This window comes from Apis laboriosa, unplaced genomic scaffold, assembly GCF_014066325.1.
Source record: "Apis laboriosa isolate Shangri-la unplaced genomic scaffold, ASM1406632v1 scaffold45_cov149, whole genome shotgun sequence".
In the NCBI taxonomy this organism is placed as follows: domain Eukaryota; kingdom Metazoa; phylum Arthropoda; class Insecta; order Hymenoptera; family Apidae; genus Apis; species Apis laboriosa.
This window is the reverse complement of record NW_025223361.1, coordinates 2521949-2549918: the sequence shown is the minus strand read 5'-3', so window position 1 is coordinate 2549918 and position 27970 is coordinate 2521949. Positions and strand designations below refer to the sequence as shown.

Below are 27970 nucleotides of genomic sequence, written 5' to 3'. Positions count from 1 at the left end.
ATTTTTTCATTTCTATTAAATACATATATATATATACTGTATCTCTATCTTTTACTGTATCTATATCTTTATACTTTATACTTATACTTTATACTTCAATTTGTACTTATACTTTATGCTCTTGTGATTTATTAAGAGTTTTGCTACTTCTATCCAACAAAAATTTATAATTGCAATTCAGTATCAATTACAATGAACAAATAATTTGTTCCTCAAATGCATATTGAACTATAATTACAACTCGTGCCGTAACAGATTTATTAATCACATGATTAAATTCGTTCCACATGCTATATTCCAAAATAATGATAAACATGTATATAAAACATAAAAAAAACTAAGATTCAATAAATATATTAACGAATAAGTATATTCGTCGCTGCTAAGCATTATTCTTATTTATCTTTTATTACGTGTAAAGATATTTTTGCAAAATAAATTTAAATAATAAATTTCGAATAATAAATAGTATTAGTATAATAGTATTTATAAACACATATTTGATATTATTAGAATGAGATTCAAAGGATATATCTGGCAAAAACTGTGGAGAAAAGAGATATCTGTGTAGTATTCTAAGATATGCATTAGCTACGACTCATATCAGAAATAAAAAACATTTGTTCATATAAATGTATCATGAGCGACTGAAACCATATAAAAATATCATCCATATCAGTTTGAGAGTTACAAAAAAACTAAAAAAGAAATTATATTTTGCCAATGATTATAAATGGCAAATAAAATTAAATGTGTGATGAAAATTAATAATTCAAATACGTTAATGATGGTAGATCGATAAAGATCAATGATGATAAATTCAAGATGATTTATTTTTTACTTATTTTTTACTCTTACTCCGGTTTTGTCAATATAAATATATTATGTTAACAGATATAAGAAAAATATGTATTACTCAAGTTAGAATTAAGGATTATAGATTTCATATATTCATATTTCATATATTCTGTGAAGATCAGATTAGAATACCGGTGAGCATATATGAATTAAATACAGTTGCATATAATATTGCATTTGCATCACTTCTATATATATATTACAAGAAATAGAAATCCGATATACCAAACTACTTTTTAGCAATGGAAGATTTTTTCATTGATGATTTGCTAACAACTGAAAATCTCGGACACTTTAGTACAAGCCAAATTCTCTTTGCAAAAATAGACTTATAATTGTTCAATCGTTTTAGCTGATTCTCAAATAGAAATAGTAGTCGAAAAGATTTAATATTATTTTAAATTCTTATATCACAAATTCCCAAAAAACCGCTCCTACTTCGATTATCATTTATTTCGTTCATTACAATATTTTCTAACTAGTTTGGTATAAAAATTTAAAAATATCGATCATATGAAATGCAATAAAAAATGTAAAACAAAAGAAATGTAAAATTGATAAACGTTGAGGAGATTAAAGCATGATTGATTGGCATGATTGAAAATATATTACCTACTCAATCAAAATAGTCATGCAATATAAAGAATATTCTCCATCTCAATAAAAAGATAAAAAAAGTTTCGAAAAAATCTCGATTTCTATCTAAGCACATATACTCTGAATAAAGAAATACTAATTATTAATAACTTCTTTTGTTTGAACTATTTTTATTTATCGTTATTTATATTAATTTTTTTAATTTTTTGTACAAGAAAGTTTATACTATTGAATAAATTATTATTTAAAAAAATAACTTTTTATTTTTCAATATGTAAGAATCTGAAAACTGAGCTAATTTTATCCTTTCCATGCGTTCATTATCATGCGTATATACATGTACCATAACTCGTCTCGTAAATATATTTCTGAAAATGTAAAGAACAATGTAAATAATAAAATTATTGAATATACAAGTAAAGATAAAAAAAAGCTTAGAATAATGATGAGAATTTAATTTCAAAAATAAATATGGAAAATTTCGAATTGAGTGAAATATTCTCAATATTCTCATAATGAAGAAAGAAATTGAAATTCATAAAATATGTATTTGACGATCAAAAGTCTGAAATGAAAAAGAAAAAAAAATAAAGATGGATTTCGTTTTGATAAACTTCGAATAATTTCAGTAAAAGATGATTATTCATAACATAGATATAAAATAATAGATATCGGATATAAATTGAAGATTTGACATGATCGATGTTTGAATTAGTTTAAACTATATTATTCTTTGAAATATTCATAAAGTAATTGAAAAATGCCAAATAAAATAAAATGAAAAACAAACATAACTTATATTAGAATTTATTTAATAGATAATTTATTTAATAGCAGCAAAATTCTCTCTATCAAATTATTTTCTTATGTTAAAATATTAAAATTTGAAAATTACTTACTAACGTATAATAATATACTGTCTTGAAAAAATTTGAGATTTTCATAAAAATTTTTGTTGATATTTTGTGTTTTAATAAAAAAAAAATATGATCAACAATGACAACTGGAAAAAAATAAGCATGTTTCTTTTGATTTATTCTGATTTTTATATAAATTATTGGCAAATACTTTAATTTATTTAAAAAAATGCTTTTTTTCTCAATACATTGAAGTAAAATGCCAATAGATTAAAACTTATTTATTTAATTCAATAAAAAGTATATATTAATAGAAAACGATATATAAGAAAAAATATAAGAAAATAAAAAATCGAATAAAAAACCAATGAAGATAAAAAAGAAACTGACCTGCTGCGAGAGCATTAAGAAATAAAAATAAAAGTGCAAATTCTATATTCTTTACAAAATTTTATTAGATGAGTTAGCAATAATAATTTAACTAAAAGCGATTTAAATCCTTCTGATTAGAAGAAGAAAAACTGGAATTTATATTGGAAAAAGTGATGCTCCAATTCTTAAAGATATTAGTTTATATATATACTAAAAAAAAAAAATAATAATAATAACAAAACATAATTTTAATAAGGAGAAAGAGTTTACAAGATACAAATGCGATTAATTTCAATTTTTTATCTTAATTTACGAACATCTATTGTTCAAAAATGATCTATACTCATTATGAATGTACTATGATGAAATGATTCATATTTTAATCTAGTTCTAAACATGCTAGAACAATATGATTTAATAATTAATAAATCAATAAAAAATAGCAAACAGAAAATGTCCTTCGATCTTCTGCATTAGCATTAAAAAATAAAAGTAGAACTGCAAATTTTATATGCCTTTGTGAATTTTTCTTAAGAATAATAATTTAACTAAAAATGATTTAAATCCTTCTAATTAGAAGAGGATGAAAACAAATAATTTGGATTAATTTTTATTAATTGGAACAAAAACTAAAGAGATTAACATAGATGAAACTGGACTACAGTTATAACAATAAAATGATGCAACAAAAGAATTTAAAGAATATTCAAATTCTTATTAATGCCAAAAAAAATGAAATTATTAGTATTATCGTTTGTTATAATATGGAATACAATTTTTCTTTATCATATTATCTTCTAAAAACTATTAAAAATAAATTTTTATATATCGATATAACTATATAACTATGTAACTTTCGTGTTACAAATAATTAATTTAAACAAACATACATAATGATGTAGACTTTTTCAATTGTTTTTTGGTTTTTGTGCTTTCGATCAGTTTGTTCATTATATCATGTATATTAACATATTTGAATAACATAATATTTAACAAGACTAAAATTAAACATTTAAATGTTATAATTTTTTTTATTTTTGAATTCAAATTTAAAAAACTAATTTTAAATATCTTGTAGTTATTATTTGATAGATATATGTTTTAATACTTCGTGATTTTTTCTTATAAAAAAATTGTGAAAGTAAAATTTGAATATTTTTGATCGTTGGAAAATCATTTTTTCCATAAATAATAATATTGTATTATTATTAAAATCTAAAGCTCTATCGTTGCTAACTGAATTAGAAAATTCAAAAGAAATAATTAATATATTAAGTATATTAGAAAATATAATTTTGATAAAAAATTATCAAAATTAATAAAAATTAATTATAAACAAAATTATTATTGACAAATTGTTTGGAAGAAAATTTAATCTTTTAAATACTTAATTTATATATTATATATATCATACCAATGAAAAATAGAAATGTAATAATGTTCTGATTACCTGGATATCCCTTATTATAAATTTAAATTGGTTAATATAAACATTCAATATTCATTAGAAATTTGAATGAATGATATATATAATAAAAAAAATTTCTAATTGAGAATAAATAGATATGTATGGTGGCAGAAGGGATAAGATAAGAAATAATAATCAAACAATGAGGTGAAAATAAAAAAGAAAAAGATAAAATAGAAAAAAGAAATGAATGAAGTGACATATTCATAATCGTTCAGATGAATAGAAGAAAAGGAAAAAGCAAGTTTATAAATTAGCCAATAAATAGAATTAATGGTAAGAAAAAGAGGAAAAGCGAATAAATTTTATTTAAAAGAATTATCACGAACGTCGAATTTAAGAATTAATTAAGAATTAATTAAGAATTATCAATACGACGAAATTAAATTTCAAAAAATACAATATATATTTTAAATATTATTGTACATAAAATAGTATTGTATGAAAATCTTTAAATAAAATGTATTATTTCTTTATACTTATAATTAAAAAATGTAAAATTTATGTTAAATTATATTAAATTATGTTAAGTATATAACATAATTAAGTTATATTAAAGTAAGTTATATTAAAAATGTTAAATTTATTTTCATGAAAAAATTATGTAATTATTTATAAATTATTCAAATCCATATTGATCAAATATATTATTACTATTGAAAAGAAACCATAAAATGATTTTCGAAATATGTTAAAACAAAATATATTATTATTGAACTACAAAATAATTTTCAAAATTCATAAAAAATATTTTATTGAAATAAAAATAAATTTAAAAAAAAAAACAAATCGTGTGAAAAAAAAATTAATACTACCAGAGAAAGAATAGAATAAGAATAAGAATACACTATAAAAGAAAAATGTTTGTTTGATTTAATAATTTATATAACTTATATAATTTTTGAAAATATTTAATTTATATATGGAATCATGATTAAAATTAAGAAAATGTAATAAAATATTTAAAAATATTCTAAAACAAAATTTGAAACAATCTGTAAAAAAATTAAAAATGGCATCAGTCTATTATTTTTAGTAGGATAACGATCCCAAATATTTTTCATATTTAATACAATTATAGTTGTATAATATTTCAAAAATGTCAAAAACTTAATCACTCTTACAACTACTTGAACAAACTACTTTGAACATATATAATGCTAATCCATATGAATTATTCGTGAATAATTTTATTCAACATCTTAAACTTTTGATCGATTAACATCGATTAACTCACTGAAATATCCATCACAGTCAAATGAGTCCAAATTCCATGCGATTTTATAGCATAGCTCGTAGTATCATATAATTGTATAATTGTTGATTCGAGCGAATCGAAAATCATTATTTTTTCTTTAGATATAATATAATATAAATAGATAGAAATAAAAAAAAAATTTTTTTTGTATTCTCTTCGTTTCTTTCAACTTTTCTTTTCAATAAGATATTATTTAGTGTTTATCAATCGAATATTCTATAGTTATAGTCATAATATTAATAGATTTCCATATATTCCATAATTTTTTAAAAATAAAAGTTTTAAAGAATTTATTTATGATTTAGATTATCTACATACATTATCTATTATATATTAGCATAATAAGCATATCCTAAATAATTATAATTATAATAAAAGAAATACGGAATAAAGAAGTAAATATTTTAAAAAATATGTTCAATTTAATACAACATTTTGCAATTATATGTGATGTCTCTATGGAATCAATAGTTGCGATCAGTTGTTATGATATTATGTCGCTAGATGACTCTAAACACTATGCAATTCTCGTTAGTTCGATGATACGCTATCGTGTATAATTGCCAATTCAATTCAATTCAATGAGAATGAGAGTCAATATTTTCCCTTCAAAGAAAGAATGTAATAATAATTTCTTTTTAATTTTTTTTTTCATTTTCACATATCTGATATTAATACCTTTTTCATTTTCAAAAACAAAGATCTTACTTATTACTGTTTACCAATCGAATATTATATATAATATCAGTTTATACATATCATCAATAATAAGCATACAACTATAAAATATAAATAAAATAGGATAGAAATAACATTCAATGAATTTTTTTGTTCCAGATTTCGATTTAAGAGTCAAGAACTGTCATTTTAATATCATTCTCAATGTTATTAATTCAGCACAAAAATAAGATTACAATATTTGTAATGGTTAGAATTTAAACTTTATTTTAAATATAAAACTATAAATAAAATATAGAATAAATTAGCTTGTAACTTAAATAACTATAAAATTTTTTGTATAAATATATCCTTAGTAGATTATTATTAAAGCAATTAATGATTTTGTATAGGAAAAATTATACTTTTATTTATTCCAATTTTAATACATCATACTTGCAAAAATAAATTTTTATTTTTAAAAATATTATTAAATTATATAATGAATATAATTTCTCGATACAAAATTTTAGAGATATTAAATTTTCTGAACTTATCTAAACAATGTCTAATGTCCAATGAATTTTTCCACGCAAAATTAGCCATTTTTAAAATATTATTTTTTAAATTTTCAAGCTAATCGCAACAAATATGTATATTAATGTATTATTTCGCCTTCATTATATATATATATATATAACATTCAATATATATAATATATATTATATATATTATTATATATTTATATTATATTATTGTATACATATATATATATATATACATATATATATATATATATATGTATACAATACAATGTCTAATATTTTCAAGTTCTATTTTTATCTTCCAAATTCAATGACAATTATTCGATGATTCAGTAAAATTAAGTATTTGATCTGGAATTTACTAAATTTTTGAAATTTTCATTCAAATTTAATTAATGCATTAAAAATTAAGAATGATATTTAGTTATAGATTGCATACGAAAATTTTGAAGCTTAAAAGGATATTTGAAAATCCAGATCTCTTGCTTATATTAATTTTATATTTAATAAAGTGAAATAGAATATAAAAAAAAAATTATTTTCAATGAAATATTGAAAAAATGAAGTATACTTCTCGAGAATGTCATATAAAGATTTATTTAACATATTTGGGAAATTACTTAACATAATTGAACTACAAATATTAAAAAGAGATAAGAATTTTCGAATAATAATTTCAGCTAAAGGAAGATCATTACAGATTATAGATCAAATTATGTTAAAAATAAAATAACACGTTTACATATTATTTACATTCACAAATAGGTCATTTATTGTATATACTGCTTCCCGAGTGAACATTCGTTGTTCATAAACCAATTCGCTATAATTTATTTGCAATTGAAATATCCATATCTGACAATCATGTTTCATAAATTGTTTGCTCAAACTCAATGTCTAGTATTTAGTATTAGTATTTATAAACTCAATAGAAGTATTTGTAATATTTTTATTCCAAATATTTATTCACTTGTTCCAATAATTCGTGTAAGCCATTCTAAGAAGATAATAAGCTTTATCATTTGTAGAAACAGAATATATTGCATTATCTTCATTTCTACTATTACATTTATTAGGTAGAAGTACGTCACGTGATACAATGATATATATGCTTGATATATATTAGTCACGTAATATATCTTTGTCTAATATAATAAGAAAAATACAAAATTGAATAATTAAAAAATTAAAGTAGTAGATAAAAGTAGTAGTTAAATTAAAAATTATAATTTTATATATCTCAATTAACATCAAAAATATTGATTGGATTGATATTCATCAAAAAAAGATTATGCTATCTATATAGTTGATTATAACAGAATATTGTAGATTGAAACAGAATCATATTTTTCGAGCTGCTACTAGATGATTGATTCAAATATATATTGTCGTCAATTAAATGTTCAAGTAAATAATCAAAATTGGCAAATAGAAAAATTTTCTATCTTGACAGTGCAAGGCGAAACATAAATTTGATCAGTTGCTAGAAAATTTTGCAACTTGAATGAAATATATTATCCACCATACTCTTCTAATTTATGTAAATGACAAAATTCTTTAAATGATGTAAACTTTGATTTAAACGAAAATGTCAAAAATTACTTATTTATTTCAGCTTTTTGTCAAGAAAGAAAAAGATTTGTATGATTTGAATCTTTTATCAAATTATCAAAAAAATGATGAAAAGTAGCGTAATAAAATAAGAAAAACAATATTTTTCTTGAAAAAATGAAATTATTTTCTGAACAATTGAATATTTTGATTTTTTTTTTTTTTCATATTAATGATTCATTGACTTAATTATGAGGGAGAGAATATGAAACAGCAAATTATTTCAATTACAAATATACACAATCCCTCCTGAATAATGATTATTCAAAAAAAATTTTAAAAATAGAAAAAACAATTAAAATTAAACAATTAATTACAAAATCAAAACAAAACTGCAATACTCGAGTTAAATTAAAAATTGTAATTATATTTAAGTTATTATACATATATGCTTTGATAGAAATAATAAATTATTATAAATAATATTTTATTTATTCTATTTATTTTCAAAAATATTGAATTAAATTATTTAAAAATATTATAATTCTGAAAGATCGGTATAAATTTTGAACAATAGAAATAAAAAAATAAACTTTAAATTTAACATTTTCTATATGAATATTTATTAATTTATTAATAAATTAAACACATTTAACTTACCAATTGCCAATAATACAATGCTAAATATGAAAATAGAAGAAATCAGATAAAAGCATTTAGTGTGCAATATGCATTTTGAATAGTGATAATAAATATTAAAATTAGAAGTTAAAAAAAATTCTTGTGAAAAAACGACTAACATTTGCGATTTTTCATAAAAGCAACTGAATATTTTATAAAGAATTAAAACTTTATAGATATTAAGATCAGACAGTTGATAATTTTTTACAACGAAGATGGTTGTATTAATATTAGTATAATATAATATTAATATAATTAATATTAGTATAATATATTTAATTTTTAGTACTAAAATTTTTAAATTAATGTTTCGAAAATCAAATATATGTATACATAATAATTAAAAATTGTTTAATTCATTCAAATGCTAAAATTTTTAATCATCGAAAAATCATAATTTATTATGGCGTATTTAGTACAAAATTTATTTTGTATTTAGCGCCAAATAAATATCAGATTATATAGGGTTGGCTTGTTTTTGCTATAAATTTAATGTCAATGTTTGGTATAAAATTTTATTTATTTTTTTGAATTGATAAAATATTGTTTCTAATATAAATATTGTTTTTATGCAAAATAAATTTTTTTTTTTAAATTTCAAAAATTTCAATAATTATGAATTAAATCATTATAGGTAATGAAAAATGAATTTTATATGATAATCTAAAGCATAAAAAATCATAAATAGATTTTGTTTAACGAGAGACATCACTGACATCATTAGACATCACTGTTCACAATATTGATGCAAAGAAAGTTTAAATCATTATTATTGGCTGCATACGATCTAATATCATACTAAGAATTATGAAATCTAGAAGAAACAAAATCTACTAATTATTCCCAATAATAACTCTTTAATTTGGATTATAAAATTAAAAGAAAAAAAATCACAATTTAATTAAGATAGATGTGAACTAAATTTTTTCTCACAATAAATTTGTAAGATCGATCATCATTTTTTCATTGGATTCTAAATATTTTATATTGTATGAATTATATATATATATATATATATATATATATATATATATATATATACTGCTTCACTAAAAAAAATATGATTTTTTCTGATTTTCATTTATTTAGATCTTTACAATATTATTTAATACATGTTTATATACATAATACATGTTATATACATTTTAGAATACTTGATGATGTCTGAAAATACTTTGATAAATTTATTGACTCAAAATCACCGCATGTCATGGTGGAATCCGAAAGTTATCGAAAAAATGACGTCGTTGATAACAATTAGAAGTATTTCAATTGAAATATTGTATTTTTTTGTAATAAAACTTTTGTTTTTCACAAAAATCGAAAAGAATATATTTCTATACCTAGTATATTAAAATATTATATTTTTAGTATAATGACAAAATATAATATAATATGATTTTCTAATAAATTTTTTTTTTATAAATATTCAAAATTTAACTACATCAAAATCAAAATTTAACTATTGTAAAAATAGAATTTCTATAAGCATAATTTATTTTACCACTTATATTCCATTCATAGAAGTTAGACGCATATCATACGCTTACGATTAAGTGCAACGTCCGCGCATAGACTTTTATTTGTATTTGATTTTTGTTGTATTGTTTTATTTGTATTTGTATATGATTTGATTTTTTATAAATATTAAATATTTGGATTAAAATGGAATTTTTTGAATTATAATTGGAATAAGATGAGAAGCATATTCGTATATGTCCATACAATAGTAGCTCATTATTTTAATTATAAAAATTATTTTTCTATGATTTATTAATTTTGATTAAATTTATTATTATCTTATGGCAAAGGAGAGTATTAATATATTTGAAAAATTAATCATGAAATATCATATATCATATATATTCAGAAAAGTTCTCTTTTCTTATTGAAAAGTCATTTTCTTAATCAGATATAATACATGTAATTATAGATGATGAAGCTTTAAAAAAAAATGTTATAAGCAATAATTACCGATTATATAGAGATCAAAAAATGTTTTCACAATTTTATATTCAAAATTAAATATTCAAAAATTTAGAATATTTTATTCAGTGAAACAATAGATTTGATTAGCAATATCTTGTTTGTATAACTTATTACATGATAAGTATCTTAATAATAATATTTTTCAATAAAAAATTAAGAAAGTATGTATCTTAGAAAGTATTATACTAGAAATATATATTATTTTTGGCTAAATCAAAAGAATTTTAAAATATATAATAAATTTCTATCTTATTTTAATATTCTGCAAGGATTAATACAAAAAAAATTATATTGCAAGAAATATAACAATATAAATTATAAAAAAAATATTATAAATTATCTTCATATAATTAAAAGTTATATTATATATGAATATAAATATAATTAAATAATAATTACATGATTTTTGCAATTTATTTTTTTTTTATTCGATATTTCTATTTTCGTTTTAATATATAATTTTTATAATTCTTATTATTGATATTATAAAAGATTATTCATTACATATTCAATATAGATTTTCATCTTGTTCGTAACTGTAAATATATTAAAAATTATTATAATAATTTAAAAATATTAATAATAATTATAATAACAATTATATAATTATATAACAATATAATTAATAATATTATTAATATAATTAATACATATATAATAATTATAATAATAATATAATATAATAAATATATTAAAATAATTCAACTTGATCAAATTTCAACGTGATTGATCTAACATTGTTAGATATATACATAAACATAAATATTTAATATTCTTAAAAAACAAAAGTATTGTTATTTATTATATTAATTTTAATACATTAAATGCAACTATAAATTTATTATTTTTCATATAAGAAATTACATTTCTAACATACTAATGACGAATGAAGAAGATGCAGCATGGTAACGCGTATAAAATTTACCTTAAAAATAAGTATTTGGCAAGATTGGAAAAAATTTAAGATCTCTATAAAATATATAGTAATGAAGAAGAAACAATACTTCTTTCCTTTTTTCTTAAATCTTAAATTGTTCGAAATTTAAAAAATTATACTTACAGGTTTTATGATAAGTAATAGGACTACGATAACTCATGGAAAAATTCTTGATCCAATTCCAAAAAAATATGCTGTTTAAAAAATTTTCAAAGATTGCGTCGACCAATTGTTTTGAAAAAGTACATATATGAAGAACGCCATCATTTTGGATATCGCAGAAGAGACCACCGAATAATCTAGTTTAATAAGGTATATTAATAAACATATATAAAGATATGTATATTTATATATGTTGATAAATAAGATAGGAATGATACCGTTTAAGATTAAAACTTATTAATAATATAATAAAATAGCATTTTCTATCTTACATTTTCTAAAATAATAATAATAATGACAAATTCTAAACACAGTTGCAGACATGTTTGGCTTTGCTGGATATCTAGTCACGTGACATCTGCTTAATCTAGAAATAGTGGGGACAGCGTCATATATTCTCCTCTTCCTGAAACTTACCACGAACAAATGAATCATTTTTTTAAAATTAATAAATTATAATATTAAACACATATTATTATGTACTACCATTGTGTTTAATTAACGAATTGTTTTTATCTCTCCATATTGCAAACACAAAACCAATGATTGGGACAATAGAACAAGGTTCAACAAGATACAGACTCGCAATAACTGTTTCAACTCTGGAAGAAAGAGACATATGTCAAGATAATATTTCAAAATATGCGTATTCTGCAATTTATATCAAAAACGAGCAATTATCCATATTGTGAATGGCCGAAATCATGTACAAATGTAACTTAAATAAGTTTGAAGATTAAAATGTTAAGAAATTAGAAAAAAAAATAGATCATGTTTTGTCAGTGATTGTAATGAATGTAATGATAAATAATAAGGTATTAGTAAGCAATAATAAAGTAGTAAGTAAATAATAATTCGAATAAAAATGATTAAATAAATAAACTGTATATAATTGAAATATAACAGAAATATAACAGAATAGAAATTTGTAGCAATTTGTTTGTCGATAATATGAAGGAAGAAACAGTCAAAATATATACTATTACATTTTGATTAAAGCAATCACGAAATGATTGTCCATCGAGATTTTCTAGATTAGAGCCAAATAATGATATCCTTGTTATTTGATATTGCAAAAAAAGATTAATACTTATATATATAGAGATAAATTATAAAGATTAAGAAAAATAAATTATAAAGATATAGAGAAATTATAAAGATATACTATAGAGATAAATTTTAAAGATTTATTAGACATTATAGTTTTTTGTTTACTATTCATAGAAAATCTAATAAATAATTTGATAATGAATATAATGAATTAGAGTTAATAAGTAAATGAAGATGTGATAAATATCTACAATCACAATTTAAATAGGAAATTTATTAATTTTAATTCTTTTTATTTATCGAGAATTAATTTTTTTTATCTATCGAAAATAAATACAAAATCTTGAAGAAAATTAATTCTTATGTTTCAAAAGAGGATTAATTTCAAAAGAAATTGAATTATATCGAAAAATGTATAATTATTCGAAGATGTTGAAATTAAATATAAAACTAATCGATTTTACAGAAAAAATAATAATTGATTAAATGGTATATTCAAATTGGACGATTCAATCAATGAATAATGAGTGATTGCAAAAAAAGAATTACAATAGAAATTACAATAAAAAAAAATAACAATAAAACTATTTCACATATATATCTCAAACTATTATTATTCTATTGTACAAAAGGAATATTTCCATATATAAAATAATAATGTAATTTAAATATTTTTTATTTATTTAAGAAATAGTATTATTTCATTTATTGTGTAATGAAATTTTATCATTATATAACAAATAATTAGTATTTTATATAAAATTTATATTTAAAATCAATATATAACACAAGTATCCGTCCATATTAAATGTTTTTTATAAAAAATTTATATATAATTTAAAATTAATGTATGATACAAATATCAATTCATTTTATGTTATTTTTATAGTCAATCTGTATAAAAGAGTAATAAATTAATTAAAAATATATTTAAATGTATTATAATAAATGAAGTTTTAAATAAAGTTTTATAAGTTAAAGAACAGAGAAATCAAAAAATGAATAAAACAAAATGATACAAATTATCAAAAATAATATAATAAATATAATATAAAATTATAGATTTGGCTATCAAAATCATATAACGAATCAAGTGATAAATTTCGACATTATTGGAAAAAATTCTCTTAAGCGAGCTAAAAAATATAACACTTCAAAGAAGAAAAATAATGAAAAATTATCTAAAAAATTACTAAAAGTTTCTATTGATATTTATTGAAGTTGTAATATCGAAATTTTCGAAATATCGGTATTTAATTGTCAGAAATTTTAATAAAAAATTATATCTATTTTACAATACATTATTAAAAGAAAAAATGAATTACTATCCAGAAAAACAGTCGTTATTTAAATGACATCGACAAAATAAATGTTTAAGATATATTGTCATACATTTATAAATATGTTTGAAATATATTTTGGCAACTTTAAACGAAGATGATTGCAAATTATTAATTTTAATATCTTAAATGGAATTGTGACAATAAAATGATTATAGTAATTTAAGCATATTTGAGAATGAGTTTTTCTCTATATTATATTTCTCTAAATTATAGTTCAAATGATATTTCTGTAATAAAATTTAATATCTTTGTCAATACAATATTGTCTATTAGAATTATATTCTATTAGAATTAAATTTATAAAAGCGATATTTGACATAATTAAAAATGAAATTATATACGTGATGCACAATTTCGAGCAAAATGTAAAAAATTTAAAAGCATAGAAGAAAAGTTTTCTCAGATAATATTAACAATGCTTGAAAAAAACATAGATTTTATTTTATATATATTGATGTAATTATTTTTTTTAATATAAAATAATATAACAAAAAAAATTGTGTATACACTTCTATCTAAATAAAATTCGCGATATTCTTAAATTTTATCTTTCAAGTTCTAGCATAATTATTCATTAATTTAATATAATTAATATTTGGTTTGATATAATCGATATTGATATATATCAAAATTTATTTAATGCGAATAAAAATAAATAGCTTAAAAAAGATATTTTTTTTAATTTCTATCCACATAAATAAATTATTGAAGTTTTTAAATATTTAAGATTTTTGATAGAAATAGATACTCGTTTATGATAGTAGGTAATCGAACTCGTATTCAGATACTTGTTTTTATGATAAAAAACTTGATCAATAATCAACAACCAATATTTTTGTTTCGAGGAATGGGATCAAAAACAATTTCTTATCAGATATACATTAAATAGTTAGATGATTAGATATAGTTAGATAGTTTTAGATATTTTGAATAGTACAAGTTTAATAGTTAGATACAATCAAAGAGCAAATAATATAAGCATGACAGAAAGAAGAGTTAATATTCAAAATCCATATTTTATTAAAAACGAAAAAAAATTTATTTTCTATTTGATTATTTGTTCAAAATCATTAGAAATAATTGATTAAAATATGATTTCCAAATTAAATTGGTTCGCAAATATCCTGCTACGATGTTATTTTTTTATAAAATTTAAAATATGATAAAAATGCAAAAGTAATTTACAAATTAACTGAAAAACATACAAAGCCAAATAATTTTGATAAAATGAAATGTAAATTCATGTTGCAAATAACAAAGAGTTTTTTTAATCTTCTATATAAGTTCCATAAAATCGAATACTATATTGCACATTGCTAATTTTTCTGAAATCTTCAATCATTTGTTTGATAATTTAAATAAAAAAATAAATATCATGATCCTAACTTAAACAAATATAAGTTTTATTTAACAATGATTAAATAAGTGAAATATATAATGAAATTAAATTAACAACTGAGATGTTCTATTTATAAGAGCTATAGAAATTCAAAATTATAAAATTTATAAATGTTAATGTTACAATGTATTTTTTATAATACTTATACATTATATATTTGTATTTTTTTAAAATAGTAAAATAAGTTATTGTACATATGATTTTAGATTGTTAATATTTATGATTATAATATTTTTTATTTTTATATTTTGTTCTTTTATACATAGTGTTCATGCTATTAAATAGCATTTTTCTATTCTATAAATACAAAAAAATAAATGAAAAAATTTGTTTATTTTCTTACAATTAGATGATTTTAAATTTTCATAAATGGAATACTGTACATTATATAAAACTATTTTGAGATCAATTCATTCATATTTATGATCATAATCTTCAAGATTATGCAAGATCAAAAATAAAAAAAATATTTTGAATAAAACTTCTTTCATTTTAATTTTAATTTTCTCATCATGTAGAAGATTTGGAGATTCTTGTGAAGAATATTTTTCAGGTTAAGAAACAGAACAACTATTTGTGCGACACTTAAAAGCTGTTTATAGTCAATTATTTAATTTAATAAGATATACAGAAGCAAAATCCAATGTGCAAGATAATAAAAGTATAAAGTATTTAGAGAAGTAAAAATAACTCAATTGATGCAATTGTTCGTATGATTGCATTAGATTTACAACTATAGATGATATTGATTTTCAATGATTATTAAACATTATAGAATTAGAATATGATCGTATTATTTTTTCATGAATAATAATTCTAAATGCATCTAATATACATCGACAATATGACAAGAAAATCTTTTAAATAAGCAATGCTAAGTAAACTAACAAAAAAAATAAAGATAAATTATAATAAATTATAAAAGAAATTATTTATTGAAACTATTGTAATCAAAATCTTGTATCATGTCAATTGCACATTTACGTATACATTTATGAAGTTCTTCATCCAATAAATGAATCATGAAAGATTCAATTATAAATTAAAATAATTAAAAATCCAAAACATTGCAATTCGAGAACTCATACTAATAATAAATTAATACAATTTATTAGATTAATATAACATCTCAGTAAATAGATATAATTCCAGTTAGGAATTAACTTGCAACTCGTATACACTCTAATATATTATAGTTCATAATTCTGGAATAATTTCAGTAATAACTAAAACAAAATTTATATTTAAAATAATGAAATTATAATAAAAATTATAAGATAATATAAATTAAAATATAAACTAATATTATAAGATAATATAAACTAAAATAAAAATTAGATTACTTACCTACATATAATTTAATATTAGACTTATCTGAAAATTTAACTTATTAAATTGTTTAAAAAAATCATTCGTGTTTGAGATTTTTAACTTTTTAATATACATTTTTCTTGTAAACTAATAAATAGAAAATTTTTTATTTGTTACGACTTTATAAAAAATTGAAAAGAAATTTATGAGTAGATCAAATTAAATAAAGACACAAAATCAAATTAAATAAATCTGGAATCAAATCTGAAGAGAGTATAAAATATCCATTTTTATAATTTATACAATTGTAAATTTTGTATAGGTAAGTAATTTTTTTTAAAACCTACATTTTTATATATTTTTAATAAATATCTGCATAGATTTTTCATAAAAAATATTATCATTTTGAGATTTAAATAATCGCAATGAATGGCTGAAGAAGTTTATTCATTTTCGAGAGGAAATAAATTATTTCAAAGGAAACATAAGCGAGGATGAAATTGATTATATCGAAGATTATATATAGACATATAGGTAATGTAGACAATATTGTTGCAATATTCTTCTGAAAACAATTCAAAGCAAGAATCTAGAAAATGATGAACTTTTATTTATGGAAAAGATAGACATAAATATAAATGTCTCAAAAAACCAGAAATTAGAAAATGTCAAAGTATAATTATAGTTACACATCTACTAAAAAAGCCATGATTGCAAGATTATAGTTATGGATAATGTTTTTTACAGAAGAAATATTAGAAAAACTTTTAGTGCACACAAATAATGAATTGTATAAAAACAATGATACAGAATATAATGCAACGTTTAAACAATTGAATATAACGAAATTAAGAGTTTTTATTGAATTTTTATATCTTATGGTGAATAATATGTCTACCGAAGAATGAGGTGATATGGTCAGTAGAATTTGGATCAATTATACAGGATGTTCCAAAAATGAGAAAACATTAATTGGAGATTCTTGAAGTAATTTCAAGCAACATTTTCCTTTACAAAAACTTTCGTTACGTTTTTGTTAACGAATTATTAACAAATTATAATGGCCAATCACAGAATGTATAGCGTTCAATATTAGTCGAGTTGCGATGTAGCATTGGCTGTTAAATCGATATAAACACAAATTCCAACAACATTGAAGAAAATATATTAAATATTATAATTTATTTATTTTTCGTGGTAAATTCGATGTAACTCGATATAATTTTTTATCAATAATACATACATATATATATATATATATATATATATACATTCACATACGAAAATATAGAGAAACATTAGCAAAAAATTTAATTAATTCTCAAAATCAAATTGTAGGAAGTGATTCGATATAGATTACTATTGTAGACTTATTATTACAATATTAAAAATATCTTTAATTATTGTTATCATATTTGTTCTAAATATATTATATATCATAAAAAACAAAATTCACGAGCAAGAAAGAATACAAAGAAACTTCATATAAAAGAAGCAATTGAAATATATAGTAAAGATAGAAATGTTCGTAAAACTACGTTATAATCATATTAATTATTTATTCATTTTATATTAAATTTTACATTATATGTACATTATCCTTATTCTATAATACAAAATATTCTAAAAATGTGAAAACATCCGTAAATTGAACATTGTTGAAATATTTTCAGCAACATTTTCCTTTAATACTCTGTATATATCATTTATATACATAATATTTATACATATTATATTTTAATATGCAAAAAAAATGTATTGTAATTTTTAAAGATATGTACGTTAAAATTTTAACTAATAACTTTAATAATCAAGTACATTTTCAAAGAGAAAGAATATTGTGCTTCGAGATCGATCAGTGAATATTATGTACAGCTTAATCGAAATATATGAGATAATATAAATCATGAGAAAAATAGCAAAATTCTAAGTAATTCACTGAGAATTAAAATTAATTATCAATTATTAATATGTTATCGATATTTTATTAATTTTTGATAATATCCATACTGTAACATTATTTAACATTATTTATAAAAGTGATTATTTTTTTTATCTTTTCTTATTTAAAATTATTATTAAAACACGTAAAAGTGTTATTTATAATTATTTGGAATAAAATATTTTGACTACATTATAGTCTATTTCAGCTACTATTATTCAACTATGTTTTGAACATATTAAATATTTAATGAAATATTGTTACAATTTAACAATATCTTATAATAATTTTAAATAAAAAAAATTTTAAACAAAATAACTTCATAATTATTTTCATCTGGTATCGATTTCGTGACAATATTATCGAATTATCGATAAAAATATCGATTATTAAAAGTTTATAATGAGAACTATAATAAGAACTATAATAAGAACGTTATATACAGTTTCTTCTTGAAAATTCCTTACCTGTATATAAATCCTTATTTAATTATGTAGATAAAAATTAAAAAGAATTACTAGAAGCAACGTCAGAAACACATTCTATTAAAAGAGACAAACATATAATTTTGGAATCACAATTAGAGTTTAGCAAAAAATAATTCGCGTTTGTAAAGAAAATTTTCAATAAAACTCAAAGTTTCATTCCAAAGTATATTCGCGCTGAATCAACACTCCCGAACTTTGGCCTTCTTCTGAAAATCCCACATATTTAAGGACACAACAATATTAACATATGTAGATATATAACTTATAATGTTTGTTTACATTCATTAACATTTGTTACAAATCAATTCTGGACAAAAGTATTGACATAGCTTGATATTGTTATGATACAAATGCCTAGAACTTTTAAAAAAATCGATTTAACGGAATAATTTTTATACTACTTATATATATTTTATACAACTATACATTTATATTACAATACTTTTTTCCATATATAATATATATGCAATATATAATTTCATATTTTAAAATTCTATTTTAATTTGTTCGTTTGTTTATTGGTTATACTATATTTAAAACTATAATATATATTACAAACAAAAATGAAGTTATAGAAATTTCTAAATATATATAACAATTACGATAAATTAATTTCTTTTTTTATTTAAAAACAAAATTTTTTAGATTCAAGCTGTTATAAAAATTGTATTAAATAGAAATTTAAAAATAAAATTTAATCGAAACAGTTTAATATTTTTGTGGCGCGATTGTACTATAATAAAAAATATATTAAAATAAATTAATATGAAAATTAAACATAAGAATTGAATTAAATATATAACTACACTTTTCATTTGAATTTCGTTTTATTACGTATTTAATTTTTACATCACTGAAGTAAATTTTCTTAAAGAATAAATTAAACATTTTATGAAAAATAATTATGGATTTGATAATTTTGTCGACAATTTTATATTTTGTGAACAGAAAGAAACTAACTAATCAGAAAATAATAAAATTGAAAATGTAATAATGGAAAAAATATAAAAATATTTTCGTCAAACCAAAAATAAGATAAATGAAAATATAATAAAAGAAAACTCATTAGTGAATTTTTGATGATACAATATGATAACTGAATACAAGCATAGTTCAAAATAATTTAACTTAATTTCATAATTAATTGTATATTATGAAATAAAAATTTAAATAGGAATAGATGGAAAGCGAAATATCTAAAAAATTCATGCGAGAATAAAATATAAAATAAAACAACTGACCGAAATAATATATAATAAATATTGATCGAAATGAAAAATTATAATTAATACGAGACTATCATTATAATTTCGATTATAGTGACTTCAGTTATAAATGAATAATTTTCGCATTTTGCCCCAGAAATTTACATATGAAAGTAACAGGAATTTCATGCTGAAATAATATGAGATATATAAGTACTTTGTATAGAGATGCTATTTTCACAAATTAAAAAAGAAGTTAACACTTAATTGTTCAATGAAAGAAAAGGAAATTAAATATTTCAAAGAATAAAATTTGTTTTAGAAAAATAAAGTTTATGATCTATATTTGTTAACAATATTTGATGCATAAAATTCAAAAATATTAATTTTCATAATATCAAAAGTTATGAATCTTTAAATATAATCCAATATTAATCTATGTTTACATTTTGGATGCTTTGTATGTTTAGATTAATAAAACTATAATTCAAAACACACTATAATTTTTAATGTTTCTCAAGATTAATGCAGATTAATGCAGTGTATTTAAATTTTATATATATAAAAGTTATGTAATGTATTTCTTAATAATATAGAAAAGGGTTAACTATAGATTTTATATTTTAGATATAACATACTTGATATCTCAATATTGTAATATCCATATATTCTATTCCATTTATAGCCATACTATACTATATTGAATTGGTCTCACATTTAATTTTAACTATTGCACAATCTAAACAAAGAATCTATCTAATGAAAATATGATGTAATATATAATATATAATATGATATAATACAATCCATAATATACAATATATTTGTATATTAATATAATATAAGAGTATATATACATCTTTCACAATTTTAGGATTAATATAGTAATTGAATTATTAATTATCCAATTATAAATTATCTCAATTTTAAAATTTAATTTAATTTAATAAAAATTCAATAATATATAATAAAAATTATTGCAGGCAAACTTACCTTAAATTTGAGAAATTCTATACCCAATGATAAATACTTGTAATACGAGGATAATTATTATTTCATTAGAATTACTGAAGAACTATTCCATACTATTTGCTTGCTAATAGTCTAATTATTGCTTTCTTTTTTGAAACAGTTGATTCAAAAGACTTTTTATCAATTCCATATAAATCATATGGTCTGTATAATATAGACATTAATTTAACACATTAATCGTATTCATCTCAACCAACATTCGTGCTAAACAGCAGATTACAATATGATTGATTTATAATTTTGCTAATAATAACAATCAATAAAAAGTTTAAAATAATTTTGAATTTACATTATAAAAAATATTCATAATAAAAAAAAAATATTCTTAATAAAAGAAATGAAACAATTAAAGTTTGTTTATATTTCAATTAACCAATCTATTAAAAAATATAAGTTTTTTCACTACAGAATGTATCATTATTTATAAAATTTCAAAGATGATTAAAAAACTATTTGAAAATTCATTTCTCATTTGCATTATTTCTCAGCAATTAGAAAAAGATAATTTGACTTATCTAAAAGAAAAATAAATTTATACTAATGATGAAAATAATATTTATGAATCAAATCAATTTTCTATCAATCTTCAGAAAATTCAATTTTAAGAAGATATCTTTTCATAAAGATTGGCTAGTAATCAAGAATAATTTAACATTCTTATTCTTTACATTGAAACATTCCTCTCAAAATCCGAATAAGCACTAAATAATATTCATAGCACTTAGATGAACAAAACCATTAAAAAACACCATATTTCATCTGGCAATAAATGTTTTAGTCAAAAATTTTTATTAAAACATAAAATATAACAATAAAAATATAAAAATATAATTAACAATATATAATATATAATATATAATAACAATAAAAATATAAAAATATTACTATAATATATAGATATATTTATTTCTCTGTATTATAAGTATTATTTTATTTATTTATATTTAAATTAATTTTTTTAATTTTATTAATTAATTTTATTTATTATGATTTTTTTAATTAAAATGTTCTTTAATATTTTTTTTAATAAACAAAAATTATAATCGAAATCATTATTATATTATTAGTAACGTATTATATTATTAATAAATTATCAAATATATACTTTTATGTTTATTTTAATTTCTAGAATCAATCTCCAAAGATGTCCTATAAAAATAATTAACATATAATTATATATTTATCACATATAATTATCAATGGTATAAATAAAAAAATGAACAAGAATTAATTATAACATAATAGCAACAGACAATTTTTGAAATTTATTTTTGTTTAGTTAGTTTAATTCATTAAAGTTAATTTTTAATATATTGTTAAAGTTTATGAAACTAAGTATATTATAATATATTAAAATATTATATATAATATTATTATATTATACATTAACATATAGTATTATTATATTATATATTATAAGAAATCTTATAATATGATGATTTTATAAATAATTCGTGAATTATTCATTTTATGAAAAAATATTTCATAATAATAAAATAAATTAAAATATTTATAAAAGTATATGAAAATGTATAAAAAAGATATAATATGGTGTTATTATAAATGGGTATTTAGATATAAAAAATCCAATTTATTTTATTAAATAAAATCATGTATTTTCTAATAAATTCGATTACTATATAACTTGTAAAAAAATTATTCATTTATTAAAATAATTATTAAAATAATTAAAAAATAAAAATTATTACTTTAAAAGATATTTTAATTCAAATTTTATGAAACTTATTATATAATTAACAAAGAAAGCATAAGAAAAAAACATTATTTTATTTCTTTTTTTTCTATATTTAATATATATATAATAGGATAATTACTCTATTTAATCAGAATAACTATTTACCATTTCTAGAAGAAAAAAAAAACCAAAAAAATATTAATATATTTCGGTTGTTAATATGTATTTACAAACATAACACTAATATCAAAATTATATCAATAATACATACAATATATATAATAAATCTTTATTTTTAATTTTTTTTCTAATACCTCTTGTCCATCCTCACAAAATATATAGAATATTGTGAATCTAAGCTTGTGTAATCACCAAATCACTTTAATTTAAATAACTTTTTAAAATTAAAGTTATATAAAAACAATTAGATATCAATATCATTTTGATAAACATAACCTAAATAATTACAACAAAGAATAGAGACTGGTCAACACAGAATAAAATAACTGGCTCTATGATGCCGTACTAAAATAAAAGAGAGGATTCGATACTACTTTTTTCATTATATGCCTTATGTTACATTTTCATGTAATGATAAATTGTGATTTTTAAGGCCATTTGCATACGATCATAAGTTATCATTTTTTTATTGATCACAATTATGACAATTTTGATTATGATTTTTGATGTTATAAAAAATATCATATTATTAAAAATAATTGCATGCTATATCACAGTATCTCTCACTTTATTATCTCTCACACACAAAAATCATAACGTTATTATGCAAAATATTTATGTGAATCTTATAATTATAATAATAACTGACGTAACTTTCGTTATCGTGAAAATCTTAGATCATATATGCTTATAGATATACAATCTATATATATGGATTCAAGAAATAAATTGGAGCAAAGATAATGAAGAAAATATGATATCTTATAAATAAAAAATGTAGATACTATAAATAAATAATTCAAAATATATATATTATGTATTAAATATATGTTACAAACATTATAAACAAAAGAGATTATAATTTATGTAATTTTAATTCAAAATGTAATCATGTAATCTTAATTTAAAATATATATTGTTGAATTGAAAAGCTTTGCATCTATATTAAACTTTTATTTAATAAGAGCATATATATAATTATTAAATATATTATTATTAAATATATATTATTATTAAAAATTATAAATATATTATTATTAAAAATATGTATAAAATAAAATTAAATCAAATATATATGTTTCAAACTTAACAATAATTAAATTACATTTCGTAAATATTTATATATTATTTTGGAAGAAAAAACTGTTATTATTATTTCGCCAATATGTGATATCATCTAGATAATCTTTACATCAATACAATTATCTAGTTTTATATAATATAATATTATATAAATGTAATATATAATTTTAGATTAAAGATGAAAATTAGATGTCGCGTTGACATTAATGCGAATTAATTAATTAAATTAACATTGGAATTAAGTTTATTACAATACATATAGTATCATGACAATATGATTTTTATTTACATGAAAATGTATCTTTAGTCTAGAAGTTTTAAGGTATGATATACATAGAAGTTTTAAAATAAAATATAAATTAATTTCTTTTATAATAATGCAAAATTAAATCTGTAGATTTGATACACAATGAATCAAAGCCATAAAAATACCATAAAATATTTGCATAAATTGTAATAATTTGTAATAAAAATATTTGATAGAAAGGGAATCGGTAATTGAATGAAGATGTAAACAGATGCCACGCCTTTTTATCGTAGACGAAGAGTAAACTGTGTTGCAAGATATATTATTACTTAAATTAAATATGTATTCGTATTTATTTAGAACAATATATCTCTATTTATTATTATTATTCATAATAGTAGGTGAGTAAATATCAAATAATAACTATATAGATTTATCCCTATATTGAGAAAAATGCAATTTTATTTATCAGAATCAAAATGTATGGTTTTGGAAATGATGAAAAAAAATATATTATTAAATATATTATTAAGTATAATTATTAGATATAAAACAAAAATCTTTTTTCTTTTTTCATATTTCTTATAATATAATAATAATAATATTATTATAATCGATAATAATATAAAAATTTGTATTAATATAACATTATTATTTCATATTAATAATAAAAATTCGTAATAATAAATTTATTAAGGAATAAAAAATTGATAATATTGATTATGCTCAATTTGAGGTTATAAAATATTAATTTCGATTTATTTCTAATTCATATGAATAAATTTTAGGAACTGAAGCCATTCGCTGTTATCAGTGTAGTAGTGACACTGATCCTAAAGGGGAAGATTTATGTGGAGCATATACAAAATTTGATAAAGAAAAAAATATTGCTGTAGAATGCAATAGTGAAGAATCAAATATGCCCGGTACATTCTGTGTTAAAATAACACATCAGAGTCCTCGTGGTTTTATTTGTAAGTTTTCTTTTTTTAAAATATCATATTTAGTTCTTTATATTGTTTGTATTCATTTGATTATTAATTTGTATATTTGTATTTAAATGAATTTATTATTCAAATTAATTTTTAAAGGGAACGGTAGATGGCGCCAGGTGATCCGTCGATGTGCTTCAGTATCTAGTACCGGAGTTACGGGTGTTTGTAACTGGGGAGTTTATGAAAATGGAGTATATTGGGAAGAATGTTCTTGTTCGGAAAATTCTTGTAACGGAGCATCAACATTATCATCATTTTCAATAATCATTTTATTGATTTTTGGTATTTCAATTACCATATTTTTCTTATAAAAATCTTCTTTTAAAAATAGAGAATATAAGAATATAAAATATATCGAAGATAATCTATATATGCTCGCAAATATTTAATTATTTAAATATTTTTTAATATATTTTTGACTTCAAAAAATATTTAAATAATTAAATAATATAATAATAAAATAATTATATTTAATTTTAATAATATGTACTTTAGAATGAAAAGATAATTTTCTATATCATAAATTAGTCATTATTAAGACATTTTATTAATATAAACATATATATTATATTTGTTCAGATAAAGAAATATTGGTTTAAAAAAATATTGAAAAAATTATAATACTAATATAATTAGAATATAAATTATAACAATAAAATTATTTCACATATATAGGTTTATAAAAATGGAAGACACTTTTGAAGGGTGGATTCTAAACATCAAAACGGTAAAAAAAGTTTATATATACATATCTCTGATAAGATTTAATTAAAGAGTTATAAGCATTTTAAGTTTATATTAGGTAGAATGAGACGGCGAAACAGCGAGAACGTTCAACTGGGTGCGCGGCGTACCGTATTGCAATGTCACTTGCGGAGTCTCTCAATGAAAGTAAATATACTGATACTTTTTTATATATAATTGATTATTTCAAATGAATTATAAGATAATATACAATGTACATAAATATTATGTCATCTAACATTTTTATATCATTTTTATTACATTTAAAAAAATTTTTAATTATGCAAATTAAAATTTATGTAATTAATTATTTAATAGAAACTTACCTTAGATAAATTAGCAAATTTCACAATATTTAGAATTATATAATGATTATACTAATATTTCATTTAAAATTATAGATAAATTCTTGTATTTCATTCAACCTACTATACTTATCGAAATCTATAGAAACAAATCAAAACATACTTTTATAAGATTTCGAATTAGAAAGGTTGAATGTATTTTTATATGCACATTTATTTTTTAAATTATTTTCACATGTATAAGAAAATCCGAAATATTAATGATACTTGAATCAATTTGAATTTCAGATTAATAAATTATTCAATCAAATCATTAAAAAATATTTATCTTTATTTCACTTGCACTAAATATTTTTCATTCTTATGCAGAGAGAAATGTCAATCTGGATATTAGTTATTAATATGAACCAATATTATATATTAATATCATATATCCATAAAAAATGCATATATATCACAATTATTTTTTTTATACGCTTGAATGAATATTACAAATTCACTAATTTTTTTTTTTTTACACATTTATTTCTAATATACGTTACATGAATATTACTTTTCTGAACGAACTTACTATTAATGAACGAACTGAATCCAGAACAAAGTAACACTATCTTAGCAATGGAAAAGATTGTTGACTTAGGTTTTCGTATTCTTATATTTAAAATATACAAACATAACATTTCATTTCGAATATTACTATCTTATTTTTTCTATCTCTTTTTCTAATGCCCAGCTTTCAATTGTTAGCAACATTATTTCAGTAATATATTATTGCGTCGCGGAGTTCAGAATTTGATGAAATATATATTTGAATATTTGTAGAATAAAGTTTTAAATAAATAATTTTCATATAAAATTGTATAATAATAAATAATAATCGAAATAATTTTATTCAAAGAAATTAATGTGAATAGTAAATAAAAAAAAATCTAATATGCAATAGTAATGTGAAAAAGAAAAATGCAATACTTATATGATTTCTTTAATGGATATAAGATAGTAGCATTAATATTATATT

General features: G+C 19.4%; 1 protein-coding gene and 1 long non-coding RNA gene across 7 annotated transcripts; one reads left to right on the top strand and one right to left on the bottom strand.

Annotated features, from left to right (window-relative positions):
* Positions 1–1721: 1721 nt before the first annotated feature.
* On the bottom strand, positions 1722–24197 carry LOC122716383. Of its 5 annotated transcripts, XR_006347013.1 has the most exons (5): positions 23713–24197; positions 12419–12534; positions 12205–12344; positions 11894–12069; positions 1722–1823 (listed from the first exon to the last, which is right to left on the bottom strand). It is a non-coding gene; the product is annotated as an uncharacterized LOC122716383 (long non-coding RNA). The 5 variants fall into 5 exon arrangements; XR_006347012.1 differs by lacking the exon at positions 1722–1823 and having other exon boundaries at positions 11793–12069; XR_006347014.1 differs by lacking the exons at positions 1722–1823; positions 23713–24197 and adding an exon at positions 21664–21902 and having other exon boundaries at positions 11793–12069.
* An 831-nt stretch (positions 24198–25028) lies between these two features.
* On the top strand, positions 25029–27131 carry LOC122716386. Of its 2 annotated transcripts, XM_043939406.1 has the most exons (5): positions 25029–25309; positions 25697–25882; positions 26000–26185; positions 26579–26630; positions 26706–27131. In XM_043939406.1, the coding sequence occupies exons 1-4, from the start codon at positions 25249–25251 to the stop codon at positions 26584–26586; spliced, it is 441 nt and encodes a 146-aa protein (XP_043795341.1). In that variant the 5' UTR covers positions 25029–25248; the 3' UTR covers positions 26587–26630; positions 26706–27131. The 2 variants fall into 2 exon arrangements, with proteins under 2 accessions (XP_043795341.1, XP_043795340.1); XM_043939405.1 differs by lacking the exons at positions 26579–26630; positions 26706–27131 and having other exon boundaries at positions 25030–25309; positions 26000–26257.
* The last annotated feature ends 839 nt before the right edge of the window (positions 27132–27970 follow it).